General features: G+C 41.6%; 1 protein-coding gene across 1 annotated transcript; it reads right to left on the bottom strand.

Moving 5' to 3' along the window:
- Positions 1–2,997: 2,997 nt before the first annotated feature.
- krcp (kelch repeat-containing protein) lies at positions 2,998–9,811 on the bottom strand. The gene is made up of 13 exons (XM_020610119.1): positions 9,405–9,811; positions 9,016–9,177; positions 8,765–8,846; positions 8,330–8,389; positions 7,640–7,853; positions 7,218–7,316; positions 6,221–6,352; positions 5,923–6,110; positions 5,612–5,808; positions 5,407–5,501; positions 5,234–5,288; positions 4,947–5,044; positions 2,998–3,962 (listed from the first exon to the last, which is right to left on the bottom strand). Exons 1-13 carry the CDS (start codon positions 9,464–9,466, stop codon positions 3,724–3,726), a joined length of 1,683 nt encoding a protein of 560 aa, XP_020465775.1. The 5' UTR covers positions 9,467–9,811; the 3' UTR covers positions 2,998–3,723.
- Between the last annotated feature and the right edge of the window lie 44 nt (positions 9,812–9,855).

The following is a 9,855-nucleotide window of genomic DNA, read 5'->3' as shown; positions in this document are numbered from 1 at the left end:
CTTTTTGCTGTTTGTGGTTTTGGAAACACCAGTTCAGTGGCTCATATTCACATGAGCTCCAGGACTAGATATTTTTACAGTGGCGTCATATCCTTATTTCCTTTCACCTGTCATACTTATACCTTTACTCTAATGTCTCAAAGGATCCAGTTCTTAACACAATCTCAGTCTCATGGTAAACAATCTAGGCAACATAACCAGGGAGCACCCACTTCATAATTTTCCCTATTCATTCATCCACAGCATGAAATTTCAGGACAATACAGAGAATACGGCTGAAGCCTAAAGGTTGCAGTGATATACTGCTCTATCATCAAGTGCATATTTCAGTTTTCAATTTATCTGGTATGTAATAACTAAAATTGAGTCTAAACCCAAAAATAAAAATGAAAGGTTCACATTTTTTATTTTTTCAAGAAAAACTGAGTCAACAACTGCTACACACACAACTCTACTGGAGGGATGGACACCTTTCTCCCAAAAGATGTTCCCAACTTGGCATTGTGATGACAATGGTAGAGACTTTCTAACACGCCATTCCAAAATCTCCCATAGGGTTGAGATCTGGTGACTGTAAAGGCCACAGCATATGATTCATATCATGTTCATACTTGTGAAATCATTCAGTGACCCCTCATGCCCTGTGGATGGGGGCATTGTGAGTGGAAGAGACCACTCACTTATTCAGGTTTTTACTTTAATTTGTAATCTGTATAATACAGCAACACATCTGTGCTTCACATTTGTGAATTTTCCCACTGTGGGACTAATAAAGGCTCATCTTTTCTAATCTCTGAGCTCATACTGATATATCACCTGTATCAACAGGATCAATCCTTGCTGACAATGGTAATCCTTTGGTTGAAGGGTAGTTTAATCATTATATGCCATAAAATGCCCCCTTCTCTTGAGAGAATTTAAGTGGAAAACTTTATTCCCATTGTATTATATAATTTATCCAAGGCCATGGCCAACTATAGGACTATACTCTGATTTGGCTGAATCATGCTTTGCCACCACAGCTGTAAAAATAAAGTGTCATATATACCCATTCTATCCATAAGTGCGACTGTGACATGCTGACAGCTGGTACAGACATTTTCAAGTTACTTAGCAACTGCCATGGACTGACGAAGATAATATGGCTGCTGATGGAAGTAGTGATGCCTGAACTCTGTCAGTCAGCAGGACTGCAGAGACTAGCCACAATATTGAATAATCACAGTTTACACAATGTCAGGATGTCATAAAGAAAATAAAAAAAGAAAATCAGGACATGTATGAGGGGCTTGCTAGTAACGACAGAGAGCATTGAGAATTTCCCTGTGAATCAAGGGAAACATCACATCCCTAATGATGGAGGGAGTTTACTCCAGGTGACATCCACTGTTCCAGGTGACAAACACCTATGTTTTCAGTGCACAACAATGTTTTCATACCATTAATAGCTTAATTAGAATCACAGGGCATTTCTTGTGACTTGCCTATCAGTAACCACTTAAACTAATCCAAAAGACTCGGCTGAATATGTTTCAGTGTACTGTAACGTGCAGTTTGATGGTGGATCACAGGAAGGCAGATGTCACCTGCACTATGAACAACCCTTTGTAAAAACTGACATAAAATAGAACAAGCACTATTGTTTAAAGTTTGACAAAGTATCACTTGAATTCAGTGACTTAAGATTAACTGTTTTGAGTAGGCTTGTTTGTTACTGGAGAAAATATGCTGAAGCATTGCCATCTGCAGGATGCAGGAATATATTACAGAATACAGCACGGTACCATCTAGCTATACAGTAAAAAATTGGATTTTTTATCTTTATTTGGAGCACATTCATGGAAATCTCTCAATTAACTAGCTACCTGCTAACTAAACCAAAAACCACCAACTAAACTCTACCTAAAAATGCACCTTTTTCCCGCAATTCCATACTTTTTGCCAGGAAACATCCAGGAAAATTATTAGGAAATTACACATCCTTGTGTTAAACATTAATCTGTTGTTGTTAGTGATCTGTTTAATTTCCCAACAGCCTAAAACCTGTTTTACTGCTCCTTGCTGCCAGGAAATTTTGGAGGAGAAACACTGTCTTTTACAATAAATTTAGTCATACTGGGTGTACAAATACAGGATTCAGTCTAAAACAAGAGTCTACAGCCAAGCTAGCAGCCCTGTGAGGTTGTAGAGGCACAGTGGTTGTTTGAGCGAAATGCTAACATGTTGATGTTTCCCATGTTCACCATCACAAATTTGCATATTAATAAGATAATATTAGCAAACTAGCACTTAACTCAGTACAGCTGAGGCTGATGGGAATGACAAAGTATCTGGGGACCATGATAGTTGTTGAAGTACTTCAGTCCAGACCAAAGCGGTGGAGCAGCAAACCAACCAAGCGACATTATATGGTCAGCGTTTGACTGAATGTCACTTTTTTTTCTGTTCTGAAGGATGGACAGACATGAAAACATCTCAGGCCGTAGTCTCATCACAAGGGTGCATAAAACCCTGATAACCAGAAAAAACATTAGGGGCACTACCTAAGTGTCAGCCATGGCCCTGAGGAGGAGGACGGTTAATAACAGAGCCTTTAATGTTGGCTCACACATTAAATAAGTGGGCTGATTTGTGTCTACCTCATGTTACCAAAGACACTTAGCTGTATGGCCCAGTGAAAATATTATAAATCACCAGTCATGGCACCATTATCAGCAGTTCAGTGGAAATGAAGATAATCCCTCTCCAGCTCTACTAATCTTTTATTAAAACATCCATTTAGCTCTGGCTCTTTAGAGATAATATCAGTTTTACACTGCAGGTCTGACATTAGCTCACGTTAATGTCTAGTTACTAGGCCAACAAGGATGTTATTAATGGACCCTTCTGTTTCAACTGTCAAACGTTATTTAATTTACGTTACACTTTAGAGTCAGACTTAAAATGTTAGGTAGTTATTCAGCAAATTGATTGGATTTAAACTACCCTGTGTCTTTGTGCATGTGGCTTCCTTTAAGTCCAGAATAGCATGCCAAAATGTCAACTCAAGGTTACTGTGCAAGTCAAAGACAGTGTGGATATTTTATGTTTATTAAATAAAGACAAGAGCAAAATGGAAATGCACAGCAACATGAATCAAGATTTATATGATAAATCGCATGCAAGTTTGTGAAGATAATTTCAAATAAAATGCTATGATTTTGAACGCAATAACACAGGTAAAGCACACGTAGCTACCCAGAGGCAACATATTCCAAATTATCAGGGCTACTGAAAGCCAGTTATTACTCATAATAAACACAAAAGGCACATATTTAATGTACCTGAATAAAAATATATATATTTCACCTGAGAACATTTTAACCTATGTACACAATAACTGAATTACTTTCCTTGATGCCTCACTGATGCTTATGACAAACAAATATTATTTCTATTATAAAAAATTCTCTTTCCTTTAAAATTTGTCTTAAAAAAAAGTACCTAAAGTCTCTTAAACATGTTGTGCAGTAAATGGGAAACGGGGCTGAAATTTTGAGATTTATATCCATGAAAATGCCTAAAATACACCTTATTTTCCAAAACTACATTTGAACAAACCTTCTAAAAACACAACTGAAAGGAAAGGCTCACTCAGCAAAAGGAAAATAGACAACTTATAGGAATATAAATAATTACAGCTTCACATCCAGTCAGGGAGCGAGGAGCCACCTCTGACTCTCTTTAAATAGCACCGAGCAGCTTCTCCACAGCGACGGTCATCAGGTCAGAGTAGAAGTTCCCCTCATTGTCTCCGCCTCCGAACACAAGCAGAGTTTTGCTGACAGAGCCAGTGTCCATGTCCATGTCCTCATCCTCCCTTGAGAAATGGCGGAGACCAGATATCTCCATGGTGATGATGGAGTGCCCCGCCCTGGGGACAGAGAGCTGTGGGAGCGCCACCTCTGTCCAGCTGTTGGTGTCTGAAACAACAAAACAAGATGTCATCCTGGTAATAATGTAATTTCTGGTTGTTATGAGATCTGCAACAACTCGATCACCAAAAAAATAATGACTAGGTGGATAAGCAATTAACTGTTAAGGGGGGGGGGGGGGAGGGAAAAAACATTCTCTGGTTCAAGCTTCTCAACTGGAAAACTGATGGACATTTTACATTTTTGACATTATAAGTTATAATTTCCCAACGCTACCCTCACTAAACGCCCCCTTTAATCTCCTCAGCTGTTCAAAGGAAAGGTTTGCGACTCTTTCCTGTCTCTATTAGTTTTCCTCGTCCTCACTCTGGGCATAACTGTGGGGACGACACATATCAAGCTAATTTAGCATCCTGCAGCAGACACTGTAATGTCGCCCCCCGGCCACACTGAGAACAGGGCCGCAAATTTTACACTTGCTTTCTGCTGACATTAAATTGCAGCTGCAGTTCTCTGTGTCACAGCAGTGGTAAACCAGGGGCTGAGGATACGTGTATACATTTCCTTGTTTTTTGCGTCCCTGAATGGAAACGCCTTAAAATACATGTTGCACGAGACCCACAATGCAAAGTCCTGCGGTGCCGTCTTCTGTTTCTCCAGCACAAATTCCTACTGTGGCTCCTTAGTAAATATGAACACAAGCTATTCCACTGTTTAGCGCCAAAACATGAGCCACAAAACCACAGCAAACATCCCCCCTAGTGGTAGGGGCCATTCTGGTCTCACCACTGTGGTTTGTTCAAGTTCAAGTTCAAGTTAAATATAAATAAATAACACAAAATCTAAGGCACTTTAAGCAGCGCAGATGCAGCAATATAGTAGAGAGAGAGAAAAAAAAAAAAAACGCCAAACTGAGTTTAGGTACTTTTCAGGAGGACAGCTTGAAGTGCCCTGGGTAAATTCACTGTTAGCTCCTGGAAGGCTTCTTCCTAGGATGTGTAATTGTCTTTGTAATAGTGAGCTGCCTCTCACCTGTATCAAAGACGAAGGTGTCACTGAGAGCATTGTTTCCATTGTAACCCCCATGGATCAGGAACTTTGTGTCTGAGAGCACAGCACTGCCATGCCAGCTGGAGCACACATTGAGACACGTAACTTATATAAAATGATATAAAATGAGAAATACTGCAGATAAGACTGGGCAGTGCTCAACATTTCTAGATGCAAGTGCAAACCCGAGTTTTGGCACTGATAACAAAACTAAATTTGATACTTTATTTTGAACAATATAAGGTTTTAAAAAAAGCCAAACCCTGTACCTTCGAGGAGAGGGGACTTTCCCAGTTGTTTTGACCACACAAAACTCCATCAGACCTTAGAAACACAAAAACATTCATTTCAGTTAGGCCTGCAGGGCTACATACTTACCCTTTTATCCAGACTACATGCTTGTGTGTGTACAGATAGATATGTGCATGTGTGTATGTCTTACCAAGGTCCAACATGTACATGTCATTGTAGCAGACAGGAGTGTCCCATCCACCAAATACATAGATCTTCCTCTCTTGCATCACACATGCAGAGTGACTGAAAGAGAAATGCAGAGGGAGAACAGGATCATGGGAAAACAATGTGTCTGAATGCATCCATGTGTCGTGAGAGCCAGATATGCTGAGATGATGTTCAAATCATCTTACCCTGAGCGGGGGGAGGGTTTGTCTCCTGTGACAATGGGCTCATACCAGATGGAGAGGTGGGGATCAAAGATATACAGTGAGTCACTGCAGCCATCTGGCTCCGGGTTTGGACGCGGAAACACACCTCCCAGGACAAAGAGTTCACCACGAAACATGCTGCAGCTGTGGTAGGCCAGAGGAGGCACCTTACCTTGAGCCTGAAGAACACAAGATGGGAGGAGGACATGAAGATCAGGGACAAAAGCAAAAGGAATCCTTAAAGGCTGCTCAGTTAAAACAAGCTCAACACACACACACACACACACACACACCTCTACCATGGTCCACTTCCAGCTCTGTGTGTCCAGGATGTGAACATCATTGAACCATTTCTTGTTCTTAGAGCCTCCAAACACAAAGATACGCTTTGAGTCAGGGTCGTAGACGGCTGTGTGACCAATCCTGGCCTCAGGGGTTGGACCCTCTGCCAGAGTCTCTGCAGGCATCCAGGACATGTCCTCTACAGGACAGAAACAAGAGCACTCACTCTGTCATGAACATAATGGAACAGGGTTCCCACTGGAGCCTCAGATATGAAATAGATTTAAAAATGTTGTTTGACTGACTGACCTGTACAGAGCTTCCACATGGGATCTTTGCAGAACTGCATCCTGGCTCCCTGTCCTCCAATAAGAATTGCTGTCTGAGCATCAATGGGACATAGTGTCTGACCCCAGCGACCTGACGGGGTCACCAGCCGGGCTGCAGGATGACCACAGATTTAGTTCAAAGGTTAAATGTCTCAAAAATATCTTGCATACGACCTTGCTCTCTAAACCCAATTCATACCAGATTACAGGTGAAGGTCTGATTTCATTTGATTGTCTAATGAAGCTTCCCACAATGAAACTGAGGTCCTTGAATAATCACTATAGAGATTTGCTGATCTGAGGAGAGAATGTGGTTAAAACGGCTTCTATACTGGAGAGCTGAAGTGTGTTGATGCTGGATATATCAGTGGGTGTTGCAGAGAAAAAAAAAAAGGGGGGGGGGGGGTTGCATCTTGGTGCCCGTCTCTTAAGAGTTGGCATGGATCGATAAGTTTGTGAAAATGGAAACATACCTGCCCTCTAAAACAGACAAGTCAAAAACACTCCAGAAATTCAGCTGAACTGCCCTGATAACTTATCTTCTGACTGTGTAATGACATATCCTGCTACTGACAAATGCAAAAACTACATATAGTTACAGTATATAATGTTATCATAAAGGAATAGTTTGACATTTGAAAAACTGCTTATGTGTATTCTTGCAAAGAGTTGGAGGAGAAGATCCATACTGCTCTCATTTACTTGGCTAAGCTCGACTAACCATCTTCAGGCCTTACAATTCCAATAATGGTACTCAAGTAGCTGTAACCTAGAAATACCTGAATGGACCACAGCCTGTGTATGAGTCACACTAAGTTTATGTTACCTTCCTGCACTGAACACTGCTCACTACCAGAGAGTGTCAATCAGAGAATCTCATTCTGTGATCTCAGGTGGGCGATCAGCATCAGCGCACCAGTTATGGGACTGGAAAGTTATGATCAAAAATGATATGTAATGTGTATGCAGACACTCACTGGTTTGCGTGGGAGACTTGGCCTGCCTACTCTTTGCCCTTACTGCACTCTGAGGAGGTGTTCTTCCCACAATCCCATGCGCCTCTCCTGCTCCATGAGCTGTAGAAAGGAAAAAAGGGATGAAGACTCGATCAAAGAAGCAGTACACAAAGAAATGCTTTACTCCACGCTGAGCCACAAGGATGTCTTAAGCACTAATTGTCATTAGCATTATCACTCGGACTTACACATTCACACAGGCAGAAACTTTTACCACCTCTAGCAAACACACACACATGGCATTAAGGTAGCTTTTTGGTCACATTCCATTACAAAAATAAAACTCTTCTATAAATAAAGACTGGTTTTTACTGCCCTAGCAGATGGTTATAAGAAGTAATGGACTTGACATGATGACAATAAATGACAACAGCCTCTCTCACCAGTTCCCTTCATCCTGGTGGCATCTCCCCCACTGGTGAACAGCTTCTGGCCCCCTTTGGATTGCCCTCTGGCTTTTCGCACAGGTGTGGTCTTCTCCGTGGTACCATTTGGACACACATTCTCTTCTTCTCCTCTCTTTGTAACCTCCTCTGCCATTTGTTCTCTCTTCCTCTTGCCATTGAGCTCACGCGCTGTGAGGGGAGCCACAGTATCCTGAGACAGTGCAAAGGACAGGAGGCCTGAGTGGTTGCTTTTATTTATCATTTAGCTAATATTTTGTATTGTCTGAAACATTTTAAAAGGGAAATCTTCACAGGAAAGCTGTCACATAGTAGCACTGTATGCTGTTTTACCTTAAGACTGACATTTATTCCTGCAGTTTCAGTGTAAAACCATACACAGCCTTCATTAAATCCACACTTCTGACCAGATCACTAGAGCTAACAGCTAATTTAGCACTGTGGGCTAACAGGCAGGTTTCCCTCCTGAGATACTCTACCGAACACTTCCGACTCACTTATTTTGCGATCCATGCAGCTTTAATCCCATAAACAACGTGTCGTGTTGATTTTCTCAAAAGCTCTCATTCATTTTTGGCCATTTTCTACCCCACTCCTGTGCATGTATCTGGCTGATAATGGCTCTTGGAAAACCCCTCTGTTATTAACAGTGTATCCTTTTCAGATTACCTTTGGCGTGTATTCTTTCACAGCCAGGATGAGCTCTGGTTCTGACAAATCTTCTTTCACCTGAAAAAACAACACAAACAAAAATATACAGAATAAACATTTGCCTGTTATTCAGTTCATAAGTCAAGCCTTTGAATGGAAACAGACCTCTATGTCTTGGTAATTTTATGAATGATGACACCAAAACTCTACTTTTATATGTAATTTTACCCCAAAATTGTATTGATGAAACTAAATAAAAGATATACTGAATTACTGCCCCATGTGTGCTTAATTGTATATTTCTATATTAACAATCCAATGATTTGGCTGTCAGCTGGACAAATACAGAGAATGGTGGTAGCTATATTATTATAGCTACCACTTGTCTTGACTGGTTGTTTGGCTATTTGCAATAGTTTAATCCTGAAGCTGAAGGGTCTGTTTCATATGTACCAGGTTTCCTCCCTCCAGAATGACATTCAGTGTGACGCTGTCTGTCCACGTCTCCTCCTCCCACTGCTCCCATGACAGACACCTAGAGGGGACAACAGGCAGCACAGTCAAAGGCCATCAATTCATCTTAGTCAATAGTCAGTAGTTACACAAGGCAGCACCTACAAAGAGGGTGGCACAATGATCGTTTTTATAAATAGATGTCAGTTTGGTTTTTCAATTTCCTCTTTTCCGCGACAGCTTGAACCCACCTGTTATAAGGAGTCAGTTTGCCGATGGTAATTGGGACCCGATCAGCATCGTTGAGCTCCGCGTTGACGCAGAGCCTCTTCCCCCACGGCCCGCTGCTGAACAGCACCACCTGCTGGACAGTTGGAGGAATGGCAACGCATACCCTGCACGACCCGTCGGCACTGACACGAAAAAATAAAGAAATAACTGAATATTATTGGCCTCTTGCTATTCAGGATAAAGTGGCAGGTATTACACTGTCAACGAGAAGTTAACCAATGTATCCTTCTCTATAAACACAGCTAGTTTAAAGAAGCGCCAAAGAGAAGCCATAGATATCGTTAAAGGTTTTGTGGCTATAGTCACCACCGCTTACAGAAAAACTTAAAACCTTCAATGTTTAACTTACCCGAGCAGCCTTTGAGGGGGGCCGTTTACCCCGAATACCGCATAAACTCCGAAATCATCCATCTCTGCGTCTCCGTCCAACAAGAGCAATTTCTGTCAAAGCAGTTTCTGTCCCACTTTATTTGAAACAATTTCAAATAAAGGGTATTGTTTCTAAGTCCGTATATCTCCCGCCGCCGTTGCATGTAGTTTCTAAACTCCGCGCGACTTTTGTCCCTGTGTGCGCGTGTTTTGTTATTAAGGGTATATCCACAGATGGAGTCTTCACTGTGGAATACACAGCAAACGAGAACGCCGCTCATACGGTACGTTCTGATAAATACATCGAATACACTGCAGAGTGTTACTCACAAAGCTGTAAGCCAATCAAAGGACTGCTTTCAGAAGCGTGACGAGACGTAACACATGCTGCGTTCAATAACGGGGATGGTTGGGTGAGCTGGGGGCGCTGT

This window comes from Monopterus albus, unplaced genomic scaffold (genome assembly GCF_001952655.1).
Source record: "Monopterus albus unplaced genomic scaffold, M_albus_1.0 scaffold104.1, whole genome shotgun sequence".
Classification (NCBI taxonomy): Eukaryota; Metazoa; Chordata; class Actinopteri; order Synbranchiformes; family Synbranchidae; genus Monopterus; species Monopterus albus.
The sequence above is the reverse complement of the archived record's forward strand: the minus strand, read 5'-3'. Positions and strand labels throughout refer to the sequence as shown.

Coding starts and splice junctions, on each gene's coding strand:
- krcp (XM_020610119.1), bottom strand. CDS start 9,466: ATGGATGATTTCGGAGTTTATGCGGTATTCGGGGTAAACGGCCCCCCT. Junction 8,390..8,764: donor TTCTGGAGGGAGGAAACCTG/GTACATATGAAA, acceptor TTGTTTTTTCAG/GTGAAAGAAGATTTGTCAGA. Junction 7,854..8,329: donor TGAAAGAATACACGCCAAAG/GTAATCTGAAAA, acceptor GCACTGTCTCAG/GATACTGTGGCTCCCCTCAC.